General features: G+C 39.4%; 2 protein-coding genes across 14 annotated transcripts in view; one reads left to right on the top strand and one right to left on the bottom strand.

The window, feature by feature from the left end:
• pipox (pipecolic acid oxidase) overlaps positions 1-7,490 on the top strand; it is a 93,664-nt gene extending 86,174 nt beyond the window's left edge. The window contains exon 8 of the mRNA XM_085965006.1: positions 1,039-7,490. Within this exon, the coding sequence (XP_085821132.1) occupies positions 1,039-1,169 (131 nt within the window). The 3' untranslated portion in view covers positions 1,170-7,490. The remainder of the gene's footprint in view (positions 1-1,038) is intronic.
• Positions 7,491-14,536: 7,046 nt separating this feature from the next.
• The window catches only part of myo18ab (myosin XVIIIA b), a 256,934-nt gene continuing 253,045 nt past the window's right edge, over positions 14,537-18,425 (bottom strand). For 7 of the 13 annotated variants that reach the window (XM_085964991.1, XM_085964992.1, XM_085964993.1 and 4 more), the window contains one exon: positions 16,427-16,518. Coding sequence is in view for 6 of the 13 variants with exons in the window: in XM_085965003.1 (XP_085821129.1) it covers positions 16,371-16,518 (148 nt within the window). In the remaining 7 variants the exon portion in view is untranslated. Of the gene's footprint in view, positions 16,519-18,425 lie in introns of all 13 variants that reach the window. The other 6 variants (XM_085965003.1, XM_085965000.1, XM_085965001.1 and 3 more) reach the window with 1 other exon arrangement.

The raw sequence follows: 18,425 nt of genomic DNA, 5'->3' as shown, positions 1-18,425 counted from the left end.
TACCAGGCAGACAACCAGTTAAAATGGAGCACAGTGGATGTCAGCCATGGCTCACAGTTGGTAGCACTCTCGCCTCTGAGTCAACAGGTTGTGGGTTCAAGTCCCACTCCAGAGACTTGAGCACATAACCTAGGCTGACGTCTCTGAGCAGTACTGAGGGAGTGCTGCACTGTATGGAGGTGCCATCTTTTCGATCAGACTTGAAACTGAGACCCCTTTTGCTCTTTCAGGTGGACATAAAAGACTCCATGGCATTATTTGAAGACGAGAATGGGAATTCTCCCAGTGACCTGGCCACTATCCCTCAACCAATACCTAAAACAGATTATCTGGTCATTTATTCCATTGCTGTTTGTGGGAGCTTGCTGTGCGCAGATTGCCTGCCGTGTTTCCTACATTATAACAGTGACTAAACTTCAAAAGTACTTCATTGGCTGTAAAGCACTTTGGGATGTCCTGAGGTCATGAAAGTCTTTCTGTAAAGTAGCCAGAGGTTCTTACTCGAGCCGTCCTGACCCCACCTGCCCAAAGCCAGTGGGGTCCTTCTTTCAACTACGCAGATCAGGGTCCAATGACATCTTTGGGCCCCAGCAACAATCTTAATTCGGACCTGAGTGGGGTAGCTTCTGCGACTTTCTTGCCAGGCTGAAGAGTCACGACCTGGTCAGATGAAGAGATCCAAACAAGTAAGGCTTTTGCTTTCTTTTGTGGGGCCAGGAGGAGCAGCAGTCCCGGACAGGTGTAATCGGGGCTTCCGCCGCATTTGAGATGGCATCTCTGAGGACAATTCCCAGCATTTACTCAATCTAGAATGGCAGCTTCATTGGGTTTAATAGTTCAGGGTTTTAAATGAATTGAGTAAAGGCATCATGAGAACACTGTTTCGGTATTTACTCCACGTAATAGGGGTAATTTTTGTGAAACACTCGCTTGGTAAACTATTGGAATATACTCACTACCTAGACTTTGGATGAAAGAACGAATTATAATTAGGAGCTCTCTACTCCTTTATTACAGATCATTTTTTTTATTTTTTAGGTCATGGTTTCAAGCTTGCCCCAGTGGTTGGAAAAGTCCTCTGTGAACTCAGCATTGGAAAGAAACCATCCTACGATCTTTCTCCTTTCAAAATCCAGCGTTTCCGGTTCAACTTAAAATCTTTGCTGTAGGGCAACAGTGCCAAGAAATGAAGATTCGAAGAATGTGATATCTAAATTATTTTTTCACTGAAAATAATCGTGCAAAGAATAGATGTTCATTAGGTGGTGGAGGGTATATGGAGTTCCTTTCAACATCTTGGGAAAAAAACAGGAAAATCTGCAGCTGGTTATCTTAAAAAGGTTGGATTAAAATGGCTGGAATTTAGCGAGTATTCTAACCAAGATAACAGAGAGCTGATCATGTCACAATCATTTAGGGGCATTTTATTGTTTGAAGGAAAAGGACATGAGAGCTTTGCACAGCGTAAGAAGGTTTTCATCTGCAGTGTCCTGATAAAAATCAGCAATAGTCGACAGAATGACCTGAAGGCCAGGTTACTGTGTATCAAAGATAATTAACTCCAGCAGCTGAAATTGAATCCTGATCTATTAATTCTTGTAAATTCTGAAGCTTCAGTTTAGCACCAGTCAATGAAGAGTCAGAAGAAAATAGCCTCAATTCACTGCAGCAGACACATAGCAGTTTACAGATGAAGTTAAAGGGGTGACATTTTTCTTTTGTACTCATTTAAAACAAGCTAATGCTAAGCAAACTTTCACAGAGTGCAAGGCTAACCTTGGAGTAAGAGCTGAAGAGTTACTTGGGATATTTTCCGTTGCACATTTTGTTGTTTTCTCCCCTTCTCTTTCAGTGATTTTGTAGGAATCGACCGATCCCCAACTAAAGTACTGAGGGCGAGTCAGTTCGATAAATAAACGAAGTTTAATTAAAACTAGAGAACAAAACAAAGACATGCAGGAGCAACAGTAAACAGGTCTTTTCAGGTGCTGGTTTCACCAGGTCTGGTTTGGGAACCTCCCACTCTCTGACGTCATGACGTCATCAAGTTTCCCGCCGTTCGGGGCATCACGTGACCAACGTGATGACGTCATCGCGTTGATTCTGGGACTTATCCAGAAAGGCTATTTACATGCAGTAAACAAACATAGGTGCTGTAGCACTCTGTTAAAGACAGTTATACACTTGTACAGGAGTCCGTTGGTGGCTTTGCCACAATTGCCGTGCTTTATGCCATTTTCAGCTAAGACAGCAGGCAGCCGACTCTGTTATGCTGCTCAATAATTGGCTGCTGGGAGTGTCCCAGGATGACTGGCCCTCTATAATTGACGACAATCCTCCCTCTCTCTCTGAGGAACCACCTGGCCTCTGCTTGGTGGATCCCAACAAATTTTTTTTAAATGGTCAAATGTGATGTCTCACTGTGTGGAGAATTACAGGCACTGACCTGTATTCTGCCCCTCTGTAGTACAGCGATGTTAGCCATTCAGTGCACGCCACTGTGATGGGGATCCTCTTTTCTTTGCTTCCATGCAAGAAAAGTCAGGGTTTCACGTAATGAGCACCTGGTCAGTTGCTATCAGTTACGACAGTCTGCCAAGTGCCCTAAATTGGCTGGGGTTGGGCTTTTGGCCATCCGCTCACCTTATCCGTAGTGTGGGTCACAACGGAACTTTAGATTTTGGGTCCTAATACCCTAAAACAGTAACGCGTGGGGAATATCCTGAACACAGCTCTGAAGAAAGGTAGGTGAGCTGCCGGCAGAGTATCTTTGCTCCAATGAGCAGAAATAAAACACAGCAATGTTAAGGAACCTTGCAGCCTATCCAAAACACTGATTCTGATGAATTTGTTCTTCCGCCAATAGAGGAAAAGCTGCGAAAACTGCCCTATTTATAGCAACTTGTAAACAAAAAAGTATAGATTTTCTCACTGCACAGAGAAGTCCGCCATTTTGAGAACAGCAGAGGAGGAGATCAGCTTTCGTGATGTCAATATGCCTGACACAATAACCAGTATTGCACTGACAATCATTTTAATAAACACTTTAATCCACTGTTAATTTTGGTTTATGTTACAGTTCAGAAGACTCATAAAACGGCTGATTAGAGATGTGCTAAGACGAATAGTGTTTTTTAAGCCAGTAGATTTCTCGTGTTGCTGCTCAGTAAGTTGAAGGATAGTGTTTTATACGGACAGAATTATTATATCACGTATTACACAATGTATTATTCTTCTGCTAAAGTGGAACTATGTGTACCTTGGTGTCCCTTTAAGACCATAAGGTCTAATTGAAGTCAATGAGAAGCTAATTGTTCTTAGGCAGATTGTCAGGTCAATTAGAGCTCAGACTGGTGTAAACGTATGACTCCTTAAGTTAATTAGAAGCTCACATTGGTGGGAAATTATCTCTGTAGATTGTAAAATAATTGGCTTTTTATAAAAGTGTTAAGCAGAAATGTGCATGTGATGGGTGCACAGATTTTCATTTAGGGTTTATATACAGCTTAGTAGACAAGGAAAGACTTTTTTGTTGTTGTGCATGACTAAGGACTTAAATAGTACTCCTTTTTTGATTTGGCTGAATGGTAAATTATGCACACTGCCTTAGTGTTGCCCACAGTACTCTGCCCCCATTCATAATGGAGCTGGAGATCACCATTTACACAAAAGCTCGCTCTTAGGCTGCCTCTGACTAAGAACTATAAAATTCCTCACAAGAGAGGAATGAGAGGCACTCTTAAGTAGCTCCCTTTGTAACTTCGGCTTATGTAATAGGTCCACTGGAATACCTTTCTTTATTCTAAAAGTCTGCTCAAGACCCACTTTTTCTATGGCAAACAAAACCGATTTTATAGGGCTCCTCTATTATTATTCACTAATATACATTTACAATCACATTTTCCACAAGGAACAAGAATTTAGATATAAATTTGCTACAACTACAAGAGTACATTTGTTCATTAGTTTTGATAACCTGCAATGAAAGTAACCTATTTAAATATGATGTTTATTAGACTGGGCAAACATTTATTGTTATATAAATCATTCATTAGCCTGCAGTTAGAACACTTCATATAGAATAGTACAGCACAGAAGGAGGCCATTCGGCCCATCGAGTCTGCACTGGCTCTTTCAAAAAGCAATCAAGTATTTATCCAATTCCCTTTTGAAGGCTCCCATTGAATCTGTATCCAGCAGCCTATCAGGCAGCGCATTCTAAATCCTAAGCACTCGTTGCGTAAAAAAGTTTTTCCTCACGTCGCCTCCAGTTCTTTTGCCAATCACCTTAAATCTGTGCCCTCTGGTTATCGACCCTTCAGCCATTGAAAACAGTTTATCTTTATTTACTCTAAACCCATCATAATATTAAACACCTCTATCAAATCTCCTCTTAGCCTTCTCTGCTCCAAGGAGAACAACACTTTGTCCAGTTTTAGGTACCATACTTTAGAAAGGATATGAAGGCAATGGAGAAAGAGCAAAAGAGATTCACTTCAGCTGATACCAAAGCTGAGAGACGAGAGAAATTGGGGCTCTTTTCATTGAAACAGAGAAGGTTAAGAGAATAATCTGATAGAGATGTTCAAAATTATGAAGGGTTTTGATAAGGTAAATAGGGGAAAAACTACCAGTTAGCGAGTAACGAGAGGAAATACATTTAAGATCATCACGAAAAGTGATTAGGAGAAACCATTGCTGAATCCCCCACCAACAACATCCTGAGGGGTCACCATTGACCAGAAACTTAACTGGGCCAGCCACATAAATACTGTGGCAACAAGAGCAGATCAGAGGCTAGGTATTCTGCGGCGAGTGTCTCACCTCCTGACTCCCCAAAGCCTTTCCACCATCTACAAGGCACAATTAAGGAGTGTGATGGAATACTCTCCACTTGCCTGGATGAGTGCAGCTCCAACAACACTCGGGAAGCTCAACACCATCCAGGACAAAGCAGCCTGCTTGATTGGCACCCCATCCACCACCATAAACATTCACTCCCTCCACCACCAGCGTACCGTGGCTGCAGTGTGGACCATCTACAAGATGCACTGCAGCAACTCGCCAAGGCTTCTTCGGCAGCACCTCCCAAACCCGCGACCTCTCCCATCTAGAAGGACAAGGGCAGCAGGCGCACGGGAACACCACCACCTCCAAGTTCCCCTCCAAGTCACACACCATCCTGACTTGGAAATATATCGCCGATCCTTCATCGTCGCTGGGTCAAAATCCTGGAACTCCCTCCCTAACAGCACTGTGGGAGTACCTTCACCACACGGACTGCAGCGGTTCAAGAAGGCGGCTCACCACCACCTTCTTAAGGGCAATTAGGAATCAGCAATAAATGCTGGTTTTGCCAGCGACGTCCACATCCCATAAATGAATTTAAAAAATGGAATCTGAGGTAGTCAAAAAAAAACTTTTTATCAGCATTCCTCACCTTGATGAACCAAAAAAAAATCACTTTTTTCTTAAAAATAGAACCAGCTTTGTAATGTACCCATAGATCCTAATGATTCAAATGCTCACTTTACGTAAGGGTCAGGACCCAGATTTGCTTGCAGTCATCCAGAAATGTGGTGAGAATAGCGAGTTATCGGATTTGCGAGATGGCACATTGTCACTGTAGGATTTATTTTCCTTTTTGTCTCCATCAGTGTTCAACTTGCTACAGAACTGCTGCACCTCAGGCCAGTTTAAAGTTGTATTCATTTCTTACAGCAGTTCTATGGTGAAATTTTAAAAAAATACACCTTACAGCAGTGTTGTGCTGGAGTGCAGTGTACAGTATAGTGCTTCTGCTTTCAAACTGACATGGCTTGCTGGGATAGAACTGAATCAAGAATAGAAGTGCCTGGGGTGCGGGTGGAAGAAAATATCTACAAGTGACAGGAAAGCAATCAGAAAAAGTGAACCCAACAGATTTGAAATAATGCTCCATACAAACAATATTGTTTTGTTTCTGTCTAGCCTTGAAGTAACCTACCTAGAATGAAAAGCGTTGCAGAATAAAATTGCTAAACCTTACAGAGAGGAGGTTGCTAAAAGCCATTCTACTTTGTGATCTTCTTTGTTCAAAATTGCCTAAATGTGCACATTTCAGTGTTTATAATTATAAAAACTGCGCAACTGCTATCAAAGAGGTCAAGTCACTGCAACAAAGTGGCCACTTAATGTCAACCCCAACAAGAGTTTTTTTTTTAAACTAACTTTTCTCATTAAATCATAGAAGCTTTTGTTTTAGTCCAACATAGCTGGGCTACGAACTGTCTGCAGCCAACTGGGAAAGAAATTGGGGCTTGAGCTGCCTCTGAATTACCCTCCCTCCAAGAAGAGGTTTTTGCTCATTGTCTCCTCACAACAGATCTGAGATTTGCTACTTCGTGGTGTTGGGGCAAATTGGATCCCACCGCTCCATAACTCAGCATGCTGTTGTTGCAAAACACTGCGCCACGCCACATAAATTCAGTGATAATTTGAAAGAAAGTTGTGCACTTAAGCAGAACATTTCTGGAATCCTGCCACAAGAATTCATCCATGCATGCCAGATCTGACAAGCCCTCTTTAGTTTAAACATTTTGCAACTTTTTTATTTGGCTACATATAACTTGCATTTTTATTACCTCCAGCATCCATTTTCCCCCTCCCCAAGAAAGTGTCGAGGTTCCAGAAGACCGATTGGCAGGAATTCGGGGCACAGTGGAAAAACAACAACAGCCTGCAATGGATTCAGCGCAGGAATTTTAGTATCTTCAGAAAGGATAAACTATTAAGATTCCAGGTCCAATCTGTGCCGAGCTGGCTGATGTCAGCTGGGGCAACATTTGGATTACTACAACTGACCTTAGTACCCATTGGGTGAGGGAGGAGACAATTCAGCAAGGGTTCCCACTGCTGGAGGGTGTCAGCCTTGGCTTAGAGGTAGCACTCTCATCTGAGTCAGAAGGTTGTAGTTTCAAGCTCCATTCCAAAGATTTGAGCACATAATTCAGATTGACACATCAATGGAATACTACACTGTCAGAGGTGCAGGCTTTTGGATGAGCTGCTAAACCTCTCGGGTAGGCATAAAACAAATTCATGATACGATTGAAGGAGAGGAAGGGAGTTCTGCTGCCTTGGCTGATATTTAGCCCTCAGCCAACATCACAAACAGTTATCTGGTCATTTTATCTCATCGCTGTTTTTGGGACCTTGCTGTATGCAAATAAGCTGCCACATTTCCCTATATTACAACTAACTGCACATCAAAAGTACTTCATTAGCTGTGAAGTGGTTTGGGACATCCTGAGGACATGAAAGGTGCTATATAAATGAAAGTTCTTTCTTTCAACTACATCGTGACAGAATATTTTGGGGAATACATAGCAATTAACAATGGTAAATCTTGACACAGAAATGTGATTAAAAATCATGACAGTTGAAAGTCAGGTTTGTGGAAAGAATGTACATGCCCTACACAAGACTTTAATAAATAGAATTTCATCTTCTGCTGCTCCATTGATGCTACATTAGTACCTACACTAACCAAAATATTATCTTTAACTCGGGTATTCATCCACGACAGGTTAATATTTCCCCAATTTTCTCCCTACTTCTGAAACTGACCTGTCTCACAATACTTTTTAACATTTTATTTCATTTCATTGTATAAAATATTTGAGTATCAAGTTAGGGAATTCGTTTTTGGTCCCCCCAAGGATATTCGAACCCAAACTCAATAGTTCCACCTCAGATAATCGGTATGTGGGCTCCACACTATTTTGAGGCATCAGCTCCTGGATTAAGTGCTATACTGAGCTTTTGCCTTTCATGTTAAATTACGAAGATTTCATGCCACTAGTCGAGATTATATACATATATAATCCTCTTCCGTTTTTGCTAATGTTCACCCAAGGTTTCACAATGTGAACAAGATGTTAATCTCATTGATTTACCCCATGGTTATTAAAAAAAACTAATTGGTCTGTAATATTTGGATCTTGTAACCCAACAGTGCCAGTCTTACTGACAAACTAAAATATATATTGCTTAATTCATCACATACTTTTGCCTAGCAATAGCCAATATACATTTCAGTGGAACTTAGCAAGACAGTGGTCCCAGAATCCAGACTTTTCACTTTAAGAATTGATTGGGTAAATCAAATGCTCTTGGAACCACAGCTATTGCCTTTGGGAGAAAAGAACAGGGACTCGAATCATCCAGCAATATATTGCGGCTGCCCTGGAGAGAAGGCAAAATTCTCATCAGTTGTGTTGTATGCCCTGGTCGATAACCCCAAAAGATTGCATTCAAGTGGTATTCTGCAAAATTTTGAGACACTCCAGCACGCCTAACATTTGAGCAATGAGGGCCAAAGTAGGATGTCCAACTAGGCTTAATATTTAATGGGGTATTTAACAGCGATATTACCACGGGAAAGCCCACGTTTTCCTCAGGTTCACCGATTTCACTGATTGGTGGTGTGGTGGGGGGCGCAGCGCAGCCAGTGTCGGAGCAGTGAATGACTGACCGCAACTTCAGGATTTCCGGGTTAGGATGCACATGTGCTACATACTGACGTTGCGGTCAGTTTCAAAGGGATAATAACGAGGAACGCTGTTAGTTCGCCGTTATTATCCACCGCAAATTCTAGCCCATTGTACATAATGAGTGGAGTAAGATGGCAAATACAAAATAACGGCGCACCTATGGAATTTGCCTTGATAGCATACATGTCTCCCCTTGGTTGGCTGCAAGAATCTTGAGTGAAATGAGTTTGAGCAGTTTCAATCCAGTTGCGATTTGGTGGAAGAACTCCGTTCCAAAATACAGGTGCTTTGGTACTAAGTGCCAGGATACCTGGAGTGCAAAATGGAATTGTTCACAAATGTAATACTAAGGCTGGAGTTTAGACACATTGTAGTGGCAAAGCTCAGACACATTTACTCTGCATATGGTGTGAGCTATGCTGATCGGGTAGTGCATAATGCCGATGTTGGGTGTAATTTTTTAAAAATTTCCTAGCAGACAACTTTCTCCATGATAAACACAAAATTCACCTTTAAAAAAACTCAAACATTTACAAATAAAAATGTTAATTCAAGTTTTAGGATGCAACTTGCTGTAGATGACCTTTTTAATTCCTTTAGCACATTTCCCAAATATCCATTGTTACTGACAAATCTTTCCATAGCCCGAGATAATTCAGATGGATTAAAAGCTTAAATCACAGAGCTTCAAAAAGCTCAATTATATCTGTAAGTTACAGGTTTATAACTGGCAAGTACAAACTAGTAATGCCACTATACAGTGACTTAATCACACTCGTGTATGCTGGGGATATATAGAAATATAAGAAATACTTGAAACTAATTTATTAAATCCTTGGCAGGCTCACAATAAGCCTTTAATAAACATAAAACTCTCATAAAACATTAATCAACTAAGGCATTAACTGCAAAATACTCATTCCTACCCTAGATATTTAATGTTGAATGCAAGTCCTTTTTGCATGTCTGATGTCACAATACCAGAGTACAGCTGAAAACATTTATCACAAGGGTGGTCCCTCATCTTTGTGACAATGGTGGTAATTATTATTGATATTCAACACCACTATTTAGGAGTCTTATAACACATAAGCATCCCCTCATACAAAATACTTTTTGCAAGTATTGGTTTTAGATTTTTAATGAGTGCTGTTTTTTCAGTATTTTATTGAAGTAATCAACTGGAAATCCCTGCTCATAATGGGGAAGTCATATTTTCATTTATGAATCACAAATAAAAATGTATAACTTATCAAAATTGAATCCTATACACTTAGAGTAATAATTTCTGCACATAAAAGTTTCATGATTCTATTTTAATAAACAGCTAATTGTGAACATTATTTATATGTATAGGTGTTACCAGAACTTTGTAATGTTATAACTGATGCAGCACTGCATATTCGAGCAATAGTGTGCAGTAGCAGGAAGGATGCAGGTTCAAGCCTCCATTATACTGAGCTCCTGATCTCAGCTGTGCAGTACAGGAATCTGCTGAGCAGTAGCCGGGCATCTCCCCGCAAAGCAGAGAGAAATGGGATGGTGTCTCCACCAGGTCACTCGCAAATGTGCTGCCGGCTGGTTTGCAGCATCTTTGTCAGCAGCATGGGAACAGAACATCTCTCCTTCCTCTCAGCCTCAGCAGACAGAGAAAACAGATGATGAAAGACATGCACTTCAAGATAAAGTAACCACTAGAGTTACAACCCTAGTAAAGTATATTTTTGACTTTGTAACTGATAATTGTGGCACCAATTCCCAAATCAAACCTGGTTAAATACATATTAATAGATATTTACAATGCAAAATACTGTCAGTGCTTGTCTTCCTATAAAATATGCATGTTTGTATTGGTAAGTTGGTCTAAAGTGCCAGATCATATTTACTATACAAATATTAGGACTTATATTTAGTATGTTACATTTGTAATTGTTGCACCTTTTAAGAAATACTGCTTGGATAAAAGTATTTTTTAAATTATTCATTCATGGGATGTGGGCGTCACTGGCAAGGCCGGCATTTATTACCCATGCCTAGTTGCCCTTGAGGTGGTGGTGGTGAGCCGCCTTCTTGAACCGCTGCAGTCCGTGTGGTGAAGGTACTCCCACAGTGCTGTGAGGGAGTTCCAGGATTTTGACCCAGCGACGATGAAGGAACGGCGATATACTTCCAAGTCAGGATGGCGTGTGGAGGTGGTGGTGTTCCCATGCGCATACTGCCTTTGTCCTTCTAGGTGGTAGAGGTTGCGGGTTTGGGAGGTGCTGCTGTGCATCTTGTAGATGGTACACACTGCAGCCACAGTATGCCAGTGGTGGAGGGAGTGAATATTTAAAGTGGTGGATGGGGTGCCAAGCAAGCAGGCCGTTTGTCTTCGATGGAATCGAGCTTCCGGAGTGTTGTTGGAGCTGCACTCATCCAGGCAAGTGGAGAGTATTTCATCACAATCCTGACTTGTGCTTTGTAGGTAGTGGAAAGACTTTGGGGAGTCAGGAGGTGCGACACTTACCGCAGGATACCCAGCCTCTGACTTGCTCTTATGGCCACAGTATTTATGGGGCTGGTCCAGTTAAGCTTCTGGTCAATGGTGACCCCCCCAGGATGTTGGTGAGGGATTCGGCCCTGGTAATGTCGTTAAATGTCAAGGGGCGGTGGTTAGACGCTCGCTTTTTGGAGATAGTCATTGCCTGGCACTTAAGTGGCAAGTAACCTTCACGCCACACATCAGCCCAAGCCTGAATGAGGTCTGGAGCGGAGTGATTATTTTATTTAAATAATCTTAGATAAAAAAATGTAACAAACAGCATCGTAAAACATAAGTAATCAAAGTGGGAGATGAGAATCTTTGCCACATTTTTTAATGAAGCTTCCATCTTTTCATCCCCATTTTAATGTCATTGAATTTGGACACATGCAATAAAATTCATGAAAATTATTGGCCTGTGCATTTTTCTTTGTAATCACATGCAATAAAAACCCAGTGATAACTTTATTACCTAGAAAAAAAGTCAAAGAATGGGTTGTACATACAATATAAAAATCACATTTTCAACCTTTCAAAATAATCCATTCCAGCTAAAGTCTAAATCTGCCTGTATCGCAGCAAGCAAGAGTAATATACAGATATTTGGAACTTTACGCACTAATACAATATGACAGATGTAAATTATGCAATCACAAAAACGACAGTATAAAGAATCATTTTTGACAGGGTTGCTACTGGAGCATTGAGATTCACCACAAGGGAAATTGGAGCTTGTGCTCATTTTAAGTTACAAACACACAAAATATAAATGCATTCTGACATGCAGATTAAGAAGGGCATCTCCATATATGATAGCAAAAGGGCAGATAGAAAAACTTGGGTACTTTAAGCAAAGTGGTCATTTGCCCTTTGCTATGTGTAAATTGCACAATAGTGAATTTATCCAGATGCTTCATTCACCGTTAGTAAAGAATGTGCTTTACCTTCAAGGTTTTCAGTTTGAAAATGTAAGATCTGGCTGTTACAATATGGCCAAGCACTCGCATTCAACAAGAATTATTTTAAGACTGTATATTTATGTTCCTGTTGAGTCCTACTATGGAGACTTACAACTTGTAAAACTATTTCTTTTCAAGCGTGATTACATTTTCTTGCTATGTATTCTAGGTCTTACCACTATATTGTAGACATATCCTGGGTATATAGAGGCATTACCCAGAATATTTGTATCTTTGAACATCTTAACATTTTTTTTTACAAAGGTTGCAGGTTATCTGATTGGATATTTACAGCTGTTCTATCTAAAAAGGAACAAGAATGTAGTTACTGGATTAGATACCTCCCTACATTTGTTTGATTGCTCATGAATACAAAATAATGCACTACACCAAGATGTGTCTTCATCTGTGTTTTATCACTTATCTGACAACATAACCATCTCTCAAAGGGTGAACAGTGTATAGAGTAACCGTCTCAGGGCGGCTTGCGTGTGCATCAGTTATAAGGTCCCACTGCTCTGGTCACCACTGTTCAAGATGAATTGAGAAGGCATTGTATAAAACGCTTCCTCCTACCTCCCCACCCCTCACAATTCTCTACTTGTTAAAGTATACGAACTTTGGAATATACAAGTCTGTAGTTCAGAAAGAAACCTTGAATGGGCTTGCCAGATGGACAGTTGATCAATTTACATGGAATGCATCTAACCAGCCTGCTATTGGTTTCTTTTTTATTGGCAAATTAAGGAGAAAGGCAAGGCCCATTGAGGGGGATATCACAAATGAGAAAAAAAGTAAAAAAAAGAGACCAGCATTGACTTTTTGCTGGGCCAACACTCCAGGCAGTGCCGAAAGAGTGCTGCATTGTTGTAGGTGTTGTCGTTTAGATGAGATGTTAAATGAAGACCCAGGCTGCCAGTTCAGTTGGATACTAAAAGTCCCATGATATATTTGAAAGAGCAGGGTGTTCGCCCACTGTTCTGGCCAACATTCCTGTCTCATTAAAAAAAATTAAATCATTGCTATTTCTGGGATGTTGCTGGGCACAAAATGGCTACAACAGTTGAGTCTGCACTTCAAAGCAATTCACATGAAATATTGGAATCTTGGAGAAATTCAATAAGGTGCTTATGACTGCACATCATTCTTTTCCCAAACAGTTTTCCTGGGAGATGTAAAAGGGAAATCTTGTAGATTTATGGATTTCTAGTACAAGAAATCTGAGTCTACAGAGCAGGAACTTGCATTTCAGACTGCAGTCCCACACTGAGAACAGCACTTCAAAGGCTCACAAAACTGTTTTGATTAACACCATTTGGCTGGTGGCAATCACAACTGATTAACTGATATTTTTGATGAATGTTCCTTATTACAATTTCATTGCTTTCCCCCTGCTATCACATCCTTCCTCGTCTAAGAGGGCATACAAATAACCTGGTAATGGACTAATGCTACTCGAGCCAGTTACAAAGGCAGCTGTTATTGAACGGTTTCTCAGTTTTACCTTTTGTTTGATGGGGAAATGTCTAATTTCTGCCCCAATTGTCCATAATTGTAGAAGGTTGACTAAAATGTAATAATACAAAAACCTTATTGCACTGAATAAATGAAAACATGTAAAGTAATGGTTCATGTAGCTTAGTGTTATCTTCATATCGCATTTGTTTTTTTATTAATGTATGTAGATTGAAATTATCCAGATTGAAATTATCCAGGAAAAACTGGTACAAATTCGATCATTTCTATTTCACAAAAAGGACTTCTTCAAATTTCCAATGACCATGCTCACATTTTCATCACTTAAGTACAGAGGACAACCCACTATTCCCAAGAATGCATCTTGTATTAAATAATAATTAATAGAAGTCACTACACTGATAAGGAATATCAATTATTTAACAGCTACAATCTTGCAATATTAAAAAAAAGTCAGCTTAATCAACACAACTTACTGTATAACCCTATCAAGCTAATTATTTTGTTTGGAGATACAGGTAAGCTTTTAATGTAAATTCTACTGCTTATACATATTTTTGTACAACCATTATTAAAATAAGCCAGGGAATTCATAAATATGTAGCTCTGGAATTTTGTGCCCTGTCTAAAAGGATTTTATATATTTAATAAAAACATTTTTAAAAAGTGTTTTTCTTTGTGGTTTCTTGAAAATTCATTACGCAAGTTGTTCAATCTTACATGTTGGAAAAATAGGTTTGAGCTTCACATATTCGATTAGTAGCTCTTTCACACTATAAATCAATTGGTCTTCAGCAACAAATTCAGTTCAAGGTCACACTTTCAACACAATTCACTACAAATACAAGTTGTATTTAGCAAGTAACAAATGAGGAGTCACTGCCTCTTGTGGCAAGTTCCATAAATTAAGCAAACAAAGTGAACATGAAAAGAACAATGTAAATGAGGAAAATACATCTGTGCAATAAATAAAAATGATATTGAAGTTATTTTCCTATGTTTATGAAAACTGTAGCACAGAATAATGAAGAAAATAGTCTTGGAACTTCTAAGACAACCAAAAAGTTTATTTTGTCACATAAATAGTCACCAAAAAAATGCACATAATAGAGGACAATATGGTTTTCCCAAGTTTGCTATCTTCCAAAGCAATTTAAATCCATCCTCATCTTACACATTTGCTCATCTAGTAAATCTGTTTCCTTTAAACTATAAGAGAAATCTTTGAAGCTAGAGCTACAGCATCCTGCTATCACAATAACTGAATTTGCAAATTAACTGTAGAACAGGACTTTATACATCAGTGCTACAATATGACTAAATGAATAAAACAGTACCATTTTAATAACATTACAGTACAAATATTAATAAACCTTGCAGCACTGCAATCTGTTTACTATTATCTGTACTGACTAAAGACATCCATAGTCTGCATTCTTGAAAAGTGCACAGTTATATACTGAAGAATAGGTCTTCATACAAACTTCATATCCAACACTTATGGCATAATGAGTCACTGAGCATTCAAGGAAAACGATCAGAACAGTATTTGCAGTTGACTTTATATAGAAATGTCTTAATATTCCAGATAGTCATTTAAACAATCCATGCAACTTTATGAAAAGTGAGGCTGTATATAGTATATAAAGATGGTGGTTGTTTTATAGAATTAATTGAAGCTCCAGCCTTGATTTCAATGGTCACTAAATTGGATTGATAAACAATAATACTACAAGGATTGATTTTATATACAACATACCCAAAATCTAATATAACAATTGTGAAGGAGTGATCCACCATCCTTTAAAGACAGAAAATGCGTCTAGGTATTTAAGAACCACAGCCATGAGTTTATAGCATCTGCTTCTTCCCAAGCCATCGTCATTTGCAGACATAATAATCCATCGTATTTGTTCTGATTTACACTATGATTTAATCGCAATTAAAAGACGCCAAGTTCTTTGTCATTTATGACATTGTGCATCACTTTTCCCGGTGTACAGGCAAACCAAAAAGTGAAGACAAACAAAACATAAATAGAGTCTATACATTAATGGAACTCAAAAATTACTTTCAAAAGGCATAACTTTTCCCAATACCCTCCCTTCCCAATTACCTTCTGTCCATTTGGAATATAAATCTTGACTACTGAAGATTAAATATACAATTGGTTATTAACTATTTGTTTCAGTGTGTGTTGCAAGAGGTATGGTATTAACTGCATCTTACTGTTTTGAGCTTCAAAATACAAGATAAACAGAATGTGTAAGAGTATAGGTATCAGCAAACTACCAACACCAAATTCAATTCTTTTCAAAAAGTATTAACATATACACACACACCTCATAGGAGAAAAAAAGTTTGAAGCCAAAGAGTTCTGTTATTTTGCTATTATTTTAGTTCGTTTCCAGTCTACAACAGCTAAATAAAAAACGAATCTTTGGCTCAGGTAAAAATAATTACGTGAAAAGCTCAGTGGCACCCCAGACCCCAACCAGAGATGACAAGTTTAAATTAGAATTTGAAAGCAGGCACTGGTAAGAAAATTCAGCCATAGCAATAGAAAAACAAAAACAAATCCCTATATTTCAGGGTTTCAAATTATTCAGATGAGAGCAGCAGCATCCATACTTGTAAGAAATACCAATCATAGTACGCTTAGAAGTTAATTTAAATTTCAAGTAAATGCAGTCTATCAATATCATGCAAACCTATTACCGAGATGATAAAGTATCAAGAACTTCTCGTATTTCATTCATCCCGTTTCCATTTTTATCATTATTGTGGCCTAACACTGCAGTAATATCCCAAGAAATTCAAATCGCACTTGCTGAGCTTTTTCAGTTAGTATGAACCTGCCTATAAGAGCCACAATTGCTGCTATGCATTTGATTCCACAATTTTGGTATCACTGTCACTGTTGCTTAGTGGTCGTCTAGTTGACAACCTGGACTTGAGTGTGTCTTCCATACCGTCCATCTCATCATCAGAGTTAATAATAGGGATGTGCCGACGATACAAAGGAGGGCTGTGAAACGAATGGAGACATTTAAAAAAAATTATAAACCCATTCATACGCGTGAGAATTATAATTTTTTACGCTGCATTTATAACTGTAGCATTGATGCAAAATGGTTTTGCTTTGAAGGAACACCAAAAAGTTGTAGTATAAAAACTGGAGCTAGGATTTGACCCGACTCCAGAGCAAAGCGGAGTTAGACTTTTCTTCTCTGGGTTCATTTTGCACAGACGTTACAACTCTAGTGTAAACTCAGCCTTAAAATGGTCATATGTGTTCAAGTTACAGAAAACAGCATACATCCAATAGTTTTTTCAGGAGTGATATTATGACAAAGTACAAGTAATTTTGTTGTTTTGTAACAATTCATGGAAGACATGACAGTAGCAGTTGTTAGGTTAGTTTCCATTAGCTCCACCAACAAAATCCCGAGTGCAGGGAACATAATTTATCAACCTATATACGGAGGATCAGCTGTGATCAAAATATCAGTCATGCTTCAAATATTCAGATAGTTGAATTCAGTTTTTCTCTCTGCTCCAAATTGGAACATATTGACCATGCAGTGAACTCCATCCGGCAGCAGTGAACTCCATCCGGCATCATGCTAAAGAACTGATCAAATTTACTTACCAGAGGCAAGGAAGTTAGGTGACGGGCAACTACAAGACATTTTGTGGTACATGTACCAGCCATCAGTAATTCTGTTTGCATGACTTATTATGCAGTTATTATATATTGTTTTTCATAAAAACTGTTCGAGTTTACCAGATTACATTAAGATAATGCAAGCTATATTATGGAATAAAGGTTCAGTGCGGGCTGAAAGAAATTCACCCAACATACAATGGATTTTAGGTTGCATGCCAGCCTGCTGTTCTTTTTAGAACCAGAAAAGAGTAACACTTCATCTGTGTCTTTGGGGCAATGGCATCATAAATAGCGAGTCTACGGTCTGCTACTTTCCTCTTTTGCAAGTAAAAATACATGGGGTTGATAGCAAATATGAAAGAGTATGGGAAAAGAAAAGTGGGGAACAAAGATGCAATAACTTCCACATCAGGGAAATAGGATTAAAATGTTCAGCACACACTTTTAGTACTTAATGTGAGGGATGTTAATGCTGGTGAAGAGAGTTTAAAGTAGTTTCAGAAGGAAAAAAACATGCATTTTTTGATGTATTCATTAAGATGAAGAATATATTAGTGCTAGAGAATGGAATGCTTCCCATTTCAGAAACCCAGGGGTAATTTTAACCTATCCTGCCAGGTAGGAAACGGGTGGGTTTGGGTCGGAGGCCTTTTTTTGCACCACACCCGATTTTACTCTCCCATGACAACAATGGAGAGCAAGATCAGGCGGGGTAGAAAACGAGTGGCCATCCTGAACCGGTCCGTTTACTGCCTGGCAGGTTAGGTTAAAATTACCCCCTACCCAGTATCAACATTAAGCACTTCTATATCAGCAGTGAGATGCAGAATAAAGCTCCCTCTATTCTGAGTGGCCTCAGAAGAGCACCCCCTACTGTACCAGTTGGACATTTTTTCCATTTCCCACACTAGCCATTCAGCAGCCTCTCTGAGTAAGATTACCAATTGGAGGAGGAATTTCTTCACCCAAAGAGTGGTGAACCTGTGGAATTCTCTGCCACAGAGGGCGGTGGAGGCCAGTTCATTAAATATATTCAAGAAAGAGTTGGATATATTTCTTAAGGCTAAAGGGATCAAGGGATATGGGGAGAAGGCAGGGACAGGGTACTGAATTTGAATGATCAGCCATGATCTCATTAAATGGCGGAGCAGGCTCGAAGGGCCGAATGGCCTACTCCTGCTCCTATCTTCTATGTTTCTATGTGCCGAATTGTGGCCAATTTTCGGCTGTACAGTATTTAGGAACAGATCAAAACTGTCCTAACT

Source organism: Somniosus microcephalus, chromosome 22 (assembly GCF_052327205.1).
Source record: "Somniosus microcephalus isolate GS21.2 chromosome 22, FLI_Smic_1.0, whole genome shotgun sequence".
Lineage (NCBI taxonomy): Eukaryota > Metazoa > Chordata > Chondrichthyes > Squaliformes > Somniosidae > Somniosus > Somniosus microcephalus.
This window is presented reverse-complemented; position numbering and strand designations above follow the sequence as displayed.